At 36.2% G+C, this 16,708-nt stretch overlaps 1 protein-coding gene across 10 annotated transcripts in view; it reads right to left on the bottom strand.

The window, feature by feature from the left end:
• Positions 1-14,497, bottom strand: part of LOC133521156 (rho GTPase-activating protein 23) — a 418,099-nt gene extending 403,602 nt beyond the window's left edge. For 3 of the 10 annotated variants that reach the window (XM_061855947.1, XM_061855950.1, XM_061855956.1), the window contains exon 1: positions 9,107-9,481. In XM_061855947.1, coding sequence (XP_061711931.1) covers positions 9,107-9,149 — 43 coding nt within the window. In that variant the 5' untranslated portion in view covers positions 9,150-9,481. Of the gene's footprint in view, positions 1-9,106; positions 9,484-14,322 lie in introns of those variants that run through there. The other 7 variants (XM_061855952.1, XM_061855957.1, XM_061855949.1 and 4 more) reach the window with 6 other exon arrangements.
• Positions 14,498-16,708: the final 2,211 nt, after the last annotated feature.

Here is a 16,708-nt window from a genome sequence, read left to right as displayed (position 1 = left end):
ACATAGAGATTTAAAAAAAAAACTGATATTAAGTAACATAGGTAGAGTTAAAAAAATCCTGATAGGTCTACCACTTATCTTAGGCGGTTTATGATGAAGTAAGTAACTTACCTTCAACCAGTACGTATTAGCTGACCATAATAACCTAAGTCAGTGGTTCCCAAAGTTGCCTGGGTGCCGACCCACCTAACAAAAACTACCAAATACGGAACCCACCTCTTAGCCATCCAAAAAAGGGGACATAAAATATTATGAGTACGCTCTGATTCGCTAGTTCTAATTAATAGCGAGTCGAAGAAATACTCAATGGTGTCTTATTTGTTCTCGCTGTGGAGTTTGTTATTTTTTTTTTAATTTATTTAGAAAACAAACAGCCTTTTACAAATATATTTAAAATAAATGAACTAAAAATAGGCCTAAAGTTTCCTACATTACTAAGAAAACTATTACATAGAAATGTAAATTACGCAATTATAAATTACCGGTTTAGTTGTGTACTACATGCAAGTAAGGTAAGAAAACATACAAAAGTATGAAAAATATGACTGGAACCAAATTTCAAGAAAACAAAATTTGCCGAACTTTGTTCTTGAACACGGACAAACTATGAACAAAAATATCTATATCGTTAAGAGATTCATTATACAAATAACAAGTGCGCCTAAAGAAAGAGTTTTTAGCATACTGTGTGCCACAGGAGGAAATAGAAAATGTGGGTTTAGAACGTGAGTGGTATCGAGAGATTTTGAAGGAAACGCTATCTAATAAAAGGTTAGAATCTATGTGATTTCTCATAATTTTAAATAAAAATAATACATCTAGATATGCTCTTCTTTTCTCCAACGGAGGGAGACTATGTCTAGCTGCTGACGAAAAATAATCACAGTTATAGCGGCCGGTTCTGTAATCAAGGGACTTACAAAAAAAAATCTGAATCCTTTCAAGTCGTGACTTATGAATGCCAAAATGTGGGCTCCAAACAACACTGCCAAACTCCAAAATACTACGGACGAAAGAGTAATACAAAACTTTTAACGTGAATGTACTTTTGAATGGTTTACTTAAACGCAAAATCATACCTAATTTTTTATATGCTCTCGCTACAATATTATCTATGTGTTCAACAAAGGAGAGTTTAGCATCCAGAGTAATCCCTAAATCTCGGATCGACGACACCCGTGAGACACTGCTACCAGCTAACTTATAATCGAAAGTTATAGGATTATGTTTACGGGAAAATGTGATAGTGTAGCATTTCTCAGCGTTTAGAATTAAGTGATTTCGCTGACAATAGTCCTCAAATTGTGACAAATCGGATTGTAACGCAACACAATCATCATAATTCCTAATAGTCTTATATATTTTTGTGTCGTCTGCATAAAGTATGTGTGATGAAGACTGAAAGATAGTATCAATATCATTTACATATAAGACATTACATTTTTATCATAAATATTGTTTAGCGAGTCAAGCTTTTTCATTTCTTCACCGAAATAGGCATAAAAGTTATGTTTTCACAATCATAAGTGGAAATTGCAGACATTCATCTTTGTTTGTACTTGGTTTTTTTGGGGCCCACTCGATATTCGCTCGCGACCCACCAATGGGTCCTCGAGACCTATAGTTTGGGAAATGCTGACCTAAGTTATTAAGTAAATGGGAGAATCAACTTTTTAGCGTCACTCGTTGCCATGGTTACGATTAGTTGTCCAGGGGACAAAAGCTCATTGAAATACTGATTTTATGGTACTTAAATGTATTAAACTTGCGTTTTTGTGGTCGTTATAACCAATGTCCATAATGGGCCCCCTACTAAGCATGTTAATAGAACGGCATACAACGTCTCTTCAAACAAACTGTGCCACTGTTGTCCCTTGGACAACGGGACACGATAACAAAACAAAAAAAGTTGATTCACCCAAATTCAAACTTTGCTTTAAGAAAGATCATGATCTACATAGCACACTTAAAGCTGTCATTAAAACGATATTTTCACAATACATTAAAGCATAAGATCGGAACGCGCTTAAAGGTAAGGTCATCGTTAACATAAGATCGTGGTACCAAGATCAAGTATACGAGTAGAAGGTTATCGATCGCTAATGGTTTCTTACATCTTATATTTTATTTACTACATATAAAAAGTGGACACCACCACTTAACCACTTGTCTGTGTATGATAAGAATCCTGACCAAATTTTAGTCATCTTTTAGCATTTTTTAGAGGACCATTTTTATTAGGGTTCCGTAAATCCGTACCTTAAAGGTAAAAACAGGAGCCCTTACTAAGACTACTGTCCGTCTGTCGGTTACCAGGCTTTATCTCATGAACCGTGAAAACTAGGCAGTTGAAATTTTCACTGATGATGTATTTCTGTTGCTGCTATAACAAATACTAAAAACAGATTCAATAAATATTTAAGTGGGGCTCCCACACAACAAACATGATTTTGCAGTTTTTTGCGTAATAATAGTACGGAACCCTTCGTGCGCGAGTCCGACTCGCACTTGATTGGTTTTCTTCTGCTCTTTTCAGCACAACCGAGGTTTGAACCCACGTTTTTTAACCAATACACTCATATGAAAGGTTAAGTCGCAAGCGAATAGTGCACGACTAACATATTTTCATAAATGTTAAGGTATTTTTATTGTAATGGTTGATTCAAAATTACTTACTACTCTTAACTGAACGGCAGAGCATACTCGTACTATGTTGCAGTAAGGAATACAAGAAAATCGGAGTAAAAACCTACAAGAATTTACGATACGCTGCCAAAAGACCAAAATAAAGTGACAAAAATACAAGTACCACGAACTGAAAAAAATAAGCCGAATGAAAGGTACAATATACTTATAGAGAATGCACCAAAATTTTGTCTATTATTAAGAGGAGCCCCTTCCCACATTTGAGAATTTTAGGCAAATATCTCCGACGCGTTGAAGAGGGCGGCTCCTAAAATTAGTGCGATATGGACAACTGCAACTTATAGGGGAAGAATCCTGCATAAAAGTCTCATAAATTAAGGTTCTAGATATTTTCCCCCTCCAAAACTTATCCAATCATAACGAAATTTTGGGAACGGAATGACAAAGAAATTATCTGTGTCTGACTATTTTGATTTTTGCATTTATTGTTGCCCATTTTGTACCTACGCGCCTTTTTGAAGGCGCCTGTTTACGGCGCATTTATTTGGCCGTATCAGCACTTTAAAGTAACCTAGTTCTTGAAAAACAAGAACATCAAGAAAGCAAAGCGTACAGACACATGTAATGATATTTAACTCATATAATAAAAAAATATTCATCGAGGGTCAAAATCCAGACATGCCAATGTCGAGAACCATTTAAAAAAAAATCCACATAGACTCATTCATTATTATCAGTAATAAATCTTTTTCGAGACATGCGCAGTTGATTATAATCTCCTTATCTTTCATTAAACTTCTTAGCTGACATTGCCGCAAGAGCTAACTGTGACAAAGTTGCAGTTTAATTAATCCCATCCATGCAACGGTACATACATGTAAGGCCAATGTTCGTTCAACTTGCTTTCATTTACATAGTAGCAATTAAAGAGGTAAGTAAGATTACTCATATCCTGTGTCATTTAGTTTAAATAGGGTCAAGATCGCCGTGTTCATAAACAAATAATTTATTGTGCTTGAGTTAAATTAATAAAGTGCATTGAAAGTGATAAAAGTCACGCGGTGTGGAGGTTTTGTCGAGAAATATGATTACTGAGGCATTAATATGCTTTTAATATGGTATCGCTGTTGCAAAAATGGTGAGAAGAGTCTAATATTTTATTATAATTCATGAACTTTGTATGTGATATACCACATATTATCTCTATCTTTAAATACATTTATTCAGAGACCATCATTTTATAGCCGTAACACAGGCTTCGTCGGGTGAACACAAACTCATAATCAGCCCCAGGCTTCGTCACATTACAATACAGCGGTAAAATCTGCAACAGGCTTCGTCCACTTACTCTAAAAGTATACATTATAAAAACCCTACGCATTAAAAACACCCTTTAACTCACCGCCGGCTGGCCGCATTTCCCCGTTAAATGGTGATGAAATTCTTTGAGTAAAATACTGACCAGCCCTTTGGTTTTAGGTATATCTATATATGTATTATATCTTTATATATAATATGCGTTTATGTAAATATAATACAAAGAACATTTGGCTAACCTGACAACGCTAGCTAACAATTACCGACTCGTCCATTTTTCTACCGTTCAACTAAAATAAGTCGATATTTTTCCCCGACATGTTGACCTGAAATCTATTGTTGGTCCACCTTAACAAATCATGCAGTTATAGCGGTTTGTTTAAACTTCCCGCGAGTCAAAACACTCTCAAGAGAGTCCCACTACGGCTGATTTGTGGCCATTTTGTGACGTCAATTGGCAGGAACACAACCAAGTCCTAAATCAGCAACGCTCGAGTAAGACTAAGAACACCCAAAATTGATGGGTAATAAAAATGTATTGGATGAAAAACTGGGATTAAACGGTTGGAGCAAAAATGGGATTCGGCACGTTCAATTATCAATATTCAAATTCTTCTGCAGTTATTAAACTTAAAATGTTATTCAAAATAGCATTTTCTGCGCGGTAGCGGGTACAGCCAAACGAAATGCCTGCAATAGAATGGATATGCAATAATGCTGTCACGCATCGTGTGCCCGCCTTACGACTTTGAAGATAAAATATGACGTACGGTGCATTAGGGTAACTTAGAAACTTGCAAATCACTGTCTGTGTGTATGTATGTTCGTGATAAACTTAAAAACTACTGAACGGATTTTCATGCGGGTTTCACCTGTTAATAGTGATACTTGAGGAAGGTGTAGGTTTAATTTGTTGAGGTTTTGTGTAACCCATGCGAAGGCAGAACGGGTCGCAAGTATCTAATAAACCATAAGTTTGACGACCGGTCTGGCCTAGTGGGCAGTTACCCTGCCTATGAAGCCGATGGTCCTGGATTCGGATCCCGGATATTTGTTCCTGCGTCATGGATGTTTTCTTTGTATTTAAGTATATTATTTATTTATTTATACTTTATTACACATAAAATATTACGTACAAATGGTGGACTTCAAGAAGAAGTGGTGGAATTCAAGGCATTCTCTACCAGTCAACCACTGGGCCAAAAAGAGACGTGTGTTAGGTGCAGGCTTTGTACTTGAGAATAATTAACCGATATCACTACCTACTACTTACAAATATATATATCATTATCGTTTCGTGTATTATATATATCATTGTCTGCATACCCGCAACCCACAACAAAAGCCTTCTTGAGCTTACCGTACTTCGTCAATTTGTGTAAGAATGTCCCTATAATATTTACATACATACATATAATCACGCCTATTTCCTGAAGGGGTTGGCAGAGACCACGGATTTCCACTTGCTACGATCCTGACATACCTTTTTCGCTTTATAATATTTATTTATTTATAAGCGCTTTCAACTGTAGCAACAGTTAGCAAGATGACTAGGTATGCGTTGTAGTAGCGTAAGTTTTGCCAAGGTATAAAGTGCTTCTGGTTTAGTAGATAATAGTGGTTTTTAAAATTACCCCGCTCTCAAAGTCAGCCCAATGCACCTCAGGTATATTTAATTGCCATTATCTCAAGAAAAAATAATATTAATCAAATGTAAATAACACATAAGAGAAACTTTAGTTCTCAATGTGAAAAATGATAGATATATGACGAGCATCGTACAGAAGAAGGTACGCGTACCTATAAGTGTTTAAATCCCCAATTCACACAACCCACAGAGCCAACACCAATCTGCACATTACCACGCTCACCGACAATAGAGTAGTGTATCGGCACGTTAATTGCCCACACAATGCATCCACTCTGCATCGCCTTCCCAAGGCAAAGTGCAGTAACTAGCATTAAACTACAATACGATACTGCGTTGTTTGTTCTGACACTCAGCCCGACCTTGCTGCTTAGATCACGATTCTGCACACCTGCAGTCTGCAGTTAGAGATGGCTACATCGAATAGGTTATTCGATTATTTTGTGTTTATAAATAATTGATTACGTCTAAGAAAACGATTAGTATTAGATAGTCAATCGATAAACTAAACCAAAACCATGAATCATCGAAACCATTATTTTCTTATAAACCTTAATTGATTATTTTCTTCAGAAAATATATTACTACTCGATAAATCGATTAAGTTCAAATCAGAAAAAAAATATATTTATAAACTGTATTTAGGGCCATGAGTTTAATTTTTACTTAACAAAACCAATCCTGTCCAAGCAAATGATAGGAAGGTCTACCCAGCAGTTAATCAAAGGAAGCTACAAATCGATATACCGAAAGCTTTTTAGATGAATCGATATCAAAAAATTAATTTCCCATCCCTATCGGCCGTGCTATAGAAATCTGCTGTAACCACTTAATGCAAATTTCTCATAAGCCGTTATCAAAATATAATAATTGCATTATTTTTTTCATAATAAGTATTCGTTAAGAACTGAGCATAGAACAATAAATAACCTTGATAGTTAATGATTAGATAAGATATAGAAAATTACATTATTTGTCAAACCTTGCGGTTAGTGAAAGGGTGGTTGTGTAACTGAAATAATAGTATCGTTATCAGATTTTGCAAGACACTTGGTAGCACCACATAATAAGACAAGTTAAATGACCTTAATATTAACTAGGTGCTATACAAATATTTGTAACATTGTTATTGCGTGTCAGAGTATTTGTTTATGTTTACTAATTTGAACTAGGTATGTACCTGTTTAGTAAAAAAAACCTGAAATAACTTTGTTATCCTTGGAGGTATTTCTTGGCCTGGATACGAAAATACGAACTATATAATATCTGATGTTGCTTTGTATATTTGCAACTCCGCCGCAATTTTCTCTGCAGGTGGCTGTACCTACTTCTTTAGTGTTTTACTAAAACGTTTTATAAGTAAACGCATATCATACGAAAATAATTCTCAAAATGCGACTTACATACTCGTTAAGCAAAATAACAACTTACCAACCTGACTTACTGCCTTTTTCATCTAAACTTTGTTATCGTACATCGGATCATTTACGCATGATACTTGTATCAGTCATAAAAAATTGTGCTATTTCGAACCTTATTACCAAGACATACGTTCCAAAAAGTGTAGGTACATATTATACACGACTATGCCAAACTTGACATTGACCCCCGGGTCAGATCTGCGATTGCATTGTGCTGCAAGTTGCGAAATTCGTACCAGTGTTAATGGTAAATGTCAATCGGAGCTAACGTACTAACAGCATCACAACATTGAACACCCGTAGACCTTACGCAGTTCTAATAAGGTTTACGAATGGTCAATAAATAGAGTCGATGATGGTAATAATGGTATTTGAGATGACGGGCCGTGAGTAATACACAGGCAAGTATATACGTGTTTGATCAATATAATAGATGGGTACAGTTGGCATCAAATGTACAGTACACTTAGTTGCCTTCCATTTTGTTATATTAAAAGCAGCTATAACGAATGCGATTCAAGATTTAAAGAAAATCAGAAGAATTCCTGCCCTCAAAACGCATTAGGTGGATAAAAGAACATTTATAACATCTTAAAAGCTCTTATTCACACATTAAAATACCATTACTCTTGGTCCTGTCTGTCGATTTGAGTGTATCTATTATTGAACAGGTTAAAAACCTGTTAAGTAGTATTTTTTTATTTAACAAGAGCCGAACTATAGCCGGTTAGTATTTTTTTTTAATTTCGTTCGGCTGCGGCAACGGCTATTATTACTATAGCTATAAATTGTCAATTGGGTTTAAACTTTAAGATTTACAAATAACTACGGCTATCACCGTAAGTACCGCCGTAGAGTTTCCTTATGTAATATATTTATTTAAAATCTATGGCAAAATATGATTCTTGTAGGACTGTACCTACCATGCAAAGTTCAGTCAGTTTAGTACCATCAGTTTCCGATCTTGTATTAAAATTATTGATGATTTTTATAATTTGCATTTCGACTATGTTTTTCCTTAATTAGTTCTTATAGACTAATTTTAAAGGTTGTGATTTAACTCCTAGAAGTATTCGTACAATACAGTAGACCACTTAAATATTTGGTAGGAATGTATTGTTATTGTAAATATATAATAATATCCATTATGTATAGTGTAATTGTAAATAGATGTAATTTAAAAAAAAATTGATTATGGAATACGTACAAAATTAGTACGCAGGGTCAATTGATATTACAATAATTTTCCACATTGCGCAGCAAATATTCATTGACTGCATTCAAGATTCGTTGTAGGTATATATTGCATAACAAATACGCCAATAACGATCGAGACTGACGTGCATAAAACTCAAAACAAGCATGCAATTTAAAAAGTAATTACGTAAAATGTTTACCCTTCATAATAAAGCCAGCGGGGTCAAAGCACCCATCAGAGTTTAGTATAACAAAATGGCGGACGAAAAAAAACGCAAATTATTACTTAAACGTTAATTCATCACGGAACCACGCCCAGAGCCCGGTCGTGACCCAAAGAGTTCCTGTTAGACGAAATAAATAGGTATTCAGCGAGAATTTCTATGAGCAAAAATACTTCAGATACTTTATGTGCGCACACCCACCTAATTGGATAGTTGGATCAAACTGTGGCTTGTGATAATAAATCTTGAACGCTCAGCAAGATCGAAGTAGCGGTCGATGTGTAGAAAAAAATTGCGTTTGAACACTGCGTACAACGATTGCTGGCTGATACTTCGCGCTAAAGATATATATTTGTCAAAGATAGATGAAGGAAGCAAAATCCATTCCTTAGCAGTCATCATCAAGAATAACGAGGATTAAATGGTAAGTAGGTATATCGACAACGTTTCTTTCGTTCCCTAGGTCTGTCTGGAAGTCCTAAATAGGCAATTACAGCCCTTAGATAGATGCATGAAGTGCTGCTAAGGTCTCCTGAAATTAAGACTTTGTTATGACGATATGAATTCTTAATTTAAAGTGAATTTATTTATGACTGAGTTCATGCATCTAAAGGAAAGGAAGGAAATTTAATCAAAGTATATCTAAAACTTACCTGTATAGATCTTGTACAGCGAATCGAGCAATCCTTGCATCATTTTGATCACTTTTCACTTCACCACCACAAACACATGTAATGACTAGTCAGCCAAGGCTAGCATGGCCGAGTATTCCACGTCTAATTCTACAATGAGGTTAATATTATTCACACGGTTACAATTAAGCATAGTTAAATGATGACAACGTTTCATTCGCGCATGTTCGCGGGACGAATACATTCGTTCCACCTGTCTGTAAGACCTGTCCTGTTCCTTCTCGAGGCGAGTTGCAAAAACAATAGTATTTGTCTGTTATTGACCTGTGGTTTTATCTTACTTTAAGGTCAACAAACAACACTACTTAGGTATATCTAATTAATGTCTTTTATTTTACTTTCACTAAAGACACACCTTGTTTATTTATTATTATTCTAATTTTGGTATAGTTCGTTTCAGGCCTTTTTAAAATATACACCGTGTTTTTTTTGATTTGCGTTAATTTCGAGGGTGCATTCCTGAGCTTAAATAAAGTAACTTTCTCAAAGATACCGATATTCTAACTAACTCCATTTCGGAGATAATCAATCATTAATTTTTATCTTATAAGACCCTTACAAGCGTGTACACTTGCCTTAGGGCCTGTTTACTTATTGATTAGTGTTTAGTGCGAGTTCATACATTTGCTACTAAACGTAAGTACTATCTCGGACGATCGACGTTCGAAATGACATTGATATGTCACAGTTTTCAATTGTTTGGTTGAGTTAAATGTAATGCCCGTGTTACAACAACGCTATATGCAACATTTAGTTACTTTTTATAAAAATAAAAATAGTAAAAAAAAAAAAACAAAAAAAAAAAATTTTTTTTGAAAATTAACTATGCCATTTAGTTTCCTTAAACGTACTTACCGAAACCCCGGAGTTAACGCAATTCAATAAAAACACGGTGTATATTGCATAAATGATAACAAAAAAATTATATTGAACAAAAGACAGACTTAATACTCTACCCGTCAATGTTCAGAACTTCAGATAGAGCAGCTAAATTGCGTTCACTTACTTTGATCCCCATTTCTCGAATTTCTCTATTCTTTCCCCTCGTATATTTAAGAGGCTGTCAATAGTGTCAATACCTAAAGCGCGCACACTGTCTATTTGTATCGGAGTAAATGAGACAGCACTGTCGCATGTTACTGGGCCTGGGCAAGGGAATAATAAGAAAAATATTTAAATAAAAAAAAGTGGATTATTAGTGTAATATTTTACTCATTCACGGTTTAGATATAAATGTTTTGAAATTGTGATTTTAATTGCAGACCCATAATTCAAAACAATAAAGACATAAAACCGTTTAATAGTGATTTTAAGACCAATCTTTGCAATTATTTTCTATCGAGCCGATTTCGTTCAATCGTGTATCGAGTACAACCACGGTCTTTGAAATTAAATTAATATGAACATATATTTTTCTTAAAAAACTGTTTAAGTAACATCAATTTCAAGGACATTGGGTGTTGACAGCCTCTTAATTGGACATTTATCGCTTACAAATAAACAAATCTAGTTTTTTTTTAATTATGTAAAATTTTCACACCTTCCTGGTTCGGAGAAGCCAAAAACAAATTAAAATATAAATTTCCGTATGGTAAAACACGCATTCGATTATGCTGTACCGTCCGCAGAAGAGGCTACACGAGCCAGGTGTTCGAAATTATCTGATCACGCTTTTACGCTCTTAATAATAAAGCGGTATTGAGGTCAAATAAATAATAAATATTATAGGGACAATCGTACACTGTTGACCAGCCAGTTTAGCACCTATTCACAAACTAAGTAAAGCCTGTTCTATGGATTCTAGGCGACGATATACATACTCGTACTTATATATAGATAAATATATGTATACTCGGATACATAGATAACATCAAAAGACTCAAGAATAATTCGTGCTGAACACAAATAAATACCTTTACCAGGATTCGAACCTAGGACCTCCAGCTTCGTACGTCACTACCAATTAGGCTAGGAGGCCGTTGAAAGCCGCGGGCCAGGAGCATATATCGTCAGTCATTTCCAATCTTTGTCAGATGATAATTTAAATGCTATGGTGAATTTAAAAAAAATGTCAGCCGGTTGTATCGCGGTGGAAAGACCGTCAGTCACCAACGGAGTGGCAGCTGATGTCCACGATGGATCATCATACATAACCGTTAACCACTTTACGAGTTTTCACCGGTCATGATGCGATTGGTGGTGATGAAGCGATTGGTCATCGAAATCTGTTCCTGACTCGCGGTCTATTAAATATTAAGTAGTTGGAACACCTCACCCGCTTAGCTACTTCTGCTTCTGACTGTACGAGGTTTTTGACCTTCGGATAGACAGTACAGTGGCCAAATTGAAGTAACGGTAACGAATGCCGGGATCGTTATCATCAATCAGTTTTGCGTAACTATTTGTTAGCAATTACACTCGGACAGTCAGTCTAAGTGGGTCTGTGCTTACAGTTACAGACAGAAAAAAAAACTAGCCACAATTGGAGCCAAGTTTGAAACAAAGCTAACGTCTGACAATAAATGCGTCCGCAGTTCGCAGATCTCTTCACAATAAAGCACTTTCTTCTTACTAACGTACGGTGCTCAGAAAGTGACGTGCCTCTATTTTATCTCGTCGTTATCGACACGATATGCTAACCATAAACCGCCTGCGGCACTTGAAAGTCTAAAAAGGAAAAGTTACGAAATACCGACATGGAAAATGTAGGTTTATCATAAGCCCAATACTAACACAAGGTCATCTGTTAACGTAACGTCGAAAAACGCCCACACGGCCCGTAAATACGGAACTGACCAAGTCGAAGCCGGCGTGACGTACGGTAGAACAGGAATAATTGGAGCATGTGGGAGCTTCCTAAAGGTTTTACCCGTAGACTGTCTCCTATAGAACCCGCAGTATGAAACGCAACGACAAGCGGTTACCACTTTTATAATTGTAATCAATCACTAGGAAGTCAATTTTATAATATATAATTTTGTACAATACTAATACAACTTTCTGACATAATATATATATTGTTACAATATATATTGATACGACAGTTTTCAACATTGAGTAGGTATAGTTCTAAGTGGTCCGCAACAATAGACGGGCTTAGAGTGAATTTGTTCTTAGTTCTATTTTGGCACATTCTTAATTCCCATATCCACTGTCCTGTTTGATCGTCATTCCTATGTAGTCACCTTAACATAGTTTAGGAATTGTATGCTGAAAACATGGCGTCGTGGAAGATTTAAAAAATGACGACATCATCTTGAAAGTAATACTGCGTCACAAGCTATGTTACACATTTTATAATAGAACTGTCCATGTTAACCTATAGAACTTTGTTTGTTTACATTTGTAGTTTAGATGTTACAGTTTTTAGGTCTAAAAGTCTAAACCGCCAAAATTTGCCAAATGGATGCTCATTTTTCGTCAACCAACTGTCAATCGGATCACCAGATCACCACTGTCGTGCATACCTGTAAAACTGTGACATGTTACTTTATAAAACGAAATTCAGTTCAATGACCTGGATGCAACTGAGATGAGCAACTCTCATATTAAATTATGGAAAAAGGCGTTTTATATACTCAATCTAACTGGGTAAGTCTATGGTTAAATCTTAATTTCACTGCCGATACACAAACTTGTAATTAAGTCTACTTAGTTATAAGCGGTGCATTGATTGAACAAGGTGGTGGTTGATAGATTCATTATTGCGGGGGGCCTAAAACAAAATTTAGATTAAGACGCAATTAGTATAACTATGAAGCTTTTTAAAAGCTTTGATAAAACGAGGGTGAATCACTACTGTTTAAAGTAATCTATACAAAGCACTTTAAAGTTAAAACGTCCTTTACTTCTTCAATAAGAAAAAAAACTTGAGCGTCATCATAATTTAAGCTCGTTTGTCTTCATCATGTGAGACATCATGAGTGTTGGTTTTTCAGACAGTGTGTGCCTACTTTGATACATTACTATGTATTTCAAAGGAGGTCACAAGACAATTAGAATGCGACCAACATCATTAAGTTCTGTCGGTGACATGTACAAAAAACACAAATAAAGATGGCAATAAAACTGTACGGATTTAAGAGCTAATACATAATTCAATGTCGTTTTAAATCCCGCAAATGGAAAGTCCAATAAAAAAGCCACTTTCTTTTCAGAGGACATAATTAACATGATACGTTTTAAGTTCATATAACTCTTAAAGCGACGTCTGGTTGAATAGGTAAATGTGACAATAGGTCATTAATAAAACAGACAAAGGCGGCAACGGTACCTACGTTAAAATTTGCCGTGAAGTCTGAATATTAAAAACATGCCAATGGCAAGGTGATGTAGACACTAATGAGACACCGACGATGTACAGTAAAATTAGCCACACATGAAAGCCGTTGCGAAATCAATGGAAAGAAGAACAAAGACGCCATTGAAGGTTAGAAAATCGTAATGAACAGTATTCGTTTTCCTTGCTTATTTATTAATCGTGAAATATTGCTTGCCATCAGCCGACTATGCGACAGTTAAGACTTGATTATGTTTTTGATTCATATCTATGACATTATGTGTTTCCTTAAACATAACGTAATGGAGTTCTCCAAAACCTGTAGATTTTAATAAGGTAGACTCTGCTCATGTAAAGTGCGTGAGATACAGAGAAATGTAAACAAAGCGCGTATTTTTTTTTCTTGCTTGTCTTTTCTTTTAACAACAAAAAACATTATCCAACCTGAAAGTTGAAAAACTATTTTTTCATTATTTAAATATATCGTTCGTTGTATATCATGCGCTTATTGTCCAGTAGACAACATTACTGACATACTTGACCGTCTCGGTGTATTTGCGTACGTACTTCTCGTTTTACTCAGGAAACTAACGACAGACCAAATTAGACTTTCAAATACACAAACCGAACGTACATAAATCAAGAAACGTCGCGAAATATAAACGAAGAACGTAAACAATACCAAGTTAATGTGAAACTTAATGGTTATGATGGGCCCATTCATTAGACTGAATTGAAATTTCAAAAATAAATCACTTGACAGGCATTTCGCAAGCGGCGCGAACAGTAACTCATATTTTCTTAAATTGAAAGTGACACGTCTGCTCTCAATCAGTCGGGTGACAGCGTAAAGATCTTAGTGACTTTATTAAATCAGTAGAAATAAAAACATCAATACATTTTTAAGATGGTAAAGTTTCGACCGGCACTTGATTAGAATCACATAGCACACCGCTAGATCACAAGACCACTCGCGTCGTTTATCGATCGATGTACTCATAGATCGTCATATCGATCGTGTTTCGGAAGCGCGTCCGCGCCGTCCGCGGTGTGCCGCTTCGCGGCCGCCACTGAAACGTTCCCGGATTATTTATAAATTCAGAGACAGGGGGTCGTAGAATTTGCAAGACGTCGTGGTATGCCGGCTAATGACTGCATCAGCTCGCGCCGGAAGCAAGGTTTAGTGGCTTAAGTGTCAGGCCGGATGGACTAAACACTTGGGACACTTTTTGATTTGCTTTCCTGTGTGGAAACTGATATATGCAGACAACTTTAAGTCTTGCGGGAACTAAACCACTAAGCCGACATTGCAGGAATATTTTCAAAAAACCAGGAGAACGTGTAGAAGGTTTTGTCGAAAGATTGAGCTACGCAGATTACTGGACTCGTTACCTGGGTATCGCCTGTCAAAGATTCCAGAAAGTTGTACTCAAATTCCGACCACACTTTTAACTAATTAGAGCGCGAAGTATTTTCCGCTGGCCCTGGCCGTCGCCCACCTGAACACCTGTAATGATTTTAAAACGCTGCGTGCAGTGGACGTTCCAAAGCTCGTAAGCCTTTTTTAATATACGACACAGAACAGGTGTTTTTGATGTTCTCTAATCGTTGCGATGTCGCACAAACCCAAAAGAACCTATGAACTATTAACTCGTCAAACCTTATAGTATTTTGTATCATCACAACCATAATCCGCGGTTGACACCAAGTTCGATCGTAGGCGTGTATTTCGATGCCTACTCATTAGTTTTGTAATAAATTCAGTACAGATTTGACCTTAAAGGTTTAATGGACATGTTGAAATATGGCTAGTTTTTAAAATTCTTAGGCGGAGGCGATAATAAAAGGTTACAAACATTCAATTGATAATGTGCGTGGTATTCAATAAGTCAATTTTAAATTGAAATGATCAGATTACTGCGCTAATGATCACTATTAAAGACTTTATTGTGACCGGCATGAATGATGACCAAAAATTGGTACGTAACTGCAACTTAGTAATTCTCAATACCACGTCCCTATTTCATCTAATAATGATAATGACTACAAGAATTTCATAATTTATTTATCTGACATGAATTGCAAGATTATAGGTATTATACCTATAGTATATACTACCTAGCCTACCTACGTTGTTCTCATTCTTTCTTGCAATCGACATGAGTGATGACTAATTACGCGACTTGAGTAAACAACAATTTTCGTCCACAGCCAACCGTTACACGCCTCTAGCCTTGAGAATAGACATAACTTCACAAAAAAATCCTCGAAAAATGTCACCGTGACTCACGTGCCGGTGTACAACAAAAGATTCGACGTTTGGCAACGATGTTTGCAATTCGGTTTCTAGACAAATAACAGCTAAATTTAAAGCAATGAACGTTCGAGTAAGCCGCGAGTTGAGAAACACTACATCAAAGTATTCGCATCGATGAGTGAGCATAAAGTTTTGGAATGACATGAACATGTTTTAATTTCGAAGCGTCGCTATAAAGTTATTTTCGGACGCTTCCGTAATGATCGTTAGTACGACGACGCCTGCATCTGTTTCAATGAAGAAAGTACATTTAACTACGGCCACCTTCGTGACATCTATTGCTACTAAAACTTCCGTGCTACCGTTCGTTGTTTTTGTTATTTCTGTTATCTATTTAAACTTAAACCTCGTATAAGTGTGACAAGATTCAGCAATGGGTATGACTTAAAAGGGCAAACCTTACAGAGCCTACCTATATTTATGAAATCTTGGATTATACTGCACTACAAGTATGTAGTTACATTGTACCTTCAGTGTACCTCTGTAAACCTTTACTTATCCCTAAAACGAGCTATGATCAAACTAAGGTCCACCCGCACCTGACGTCAGGTTGGCTGGTGGACCTTAGTTTGATCATAGCTCGTTTTAGGGATAAGTAAACTGATTTCTATTAAAGGTTTACAGAGGTACACTGAAGGTACAATATAACTGCATACATTTAGTGCAGTATAATGCAAGATTTCATAGGTTCACCCGCCAGCCTGACGTCAGAATGGCGGGTGGACCTTTTTTGTTAAATATCTTATTTGAGGGAGAGATACACTTGATTATATTAAAGGTACACTGAGGTACACCGAAGATACAATATGTTTATAAATGTTTCGTTCAATTTTGCTAAGGTCCATCCGCCATCCTGACGCTCACTGAAACAAAACACGTGAATTGCTCACGCGCGTCTGCGATTTGACAGACAACTTGTGTTGGCCCAATGGCAAAAGATAACTCATCCCGTAGCTCCAGTTCCTGA

Source organism: Cydia pomonella, chromosome 9 (assembly GCF_033807575.1).
Source record: "Cydia pomonella isolate Wapato2018A chromosome 9, ilCydPomo1, whole genome shotgun sequence".
In the NCBI taxonomy this organism is placed as follows: Eukaryota; Metazoa; Arthropoda; class Insecta; order Lepidoptera; family Tortricidae; genus Cydia; species Cydia pomonella.
This window is presented reverse-complemented; position numbering and strand designations above follow the sequence as displayed.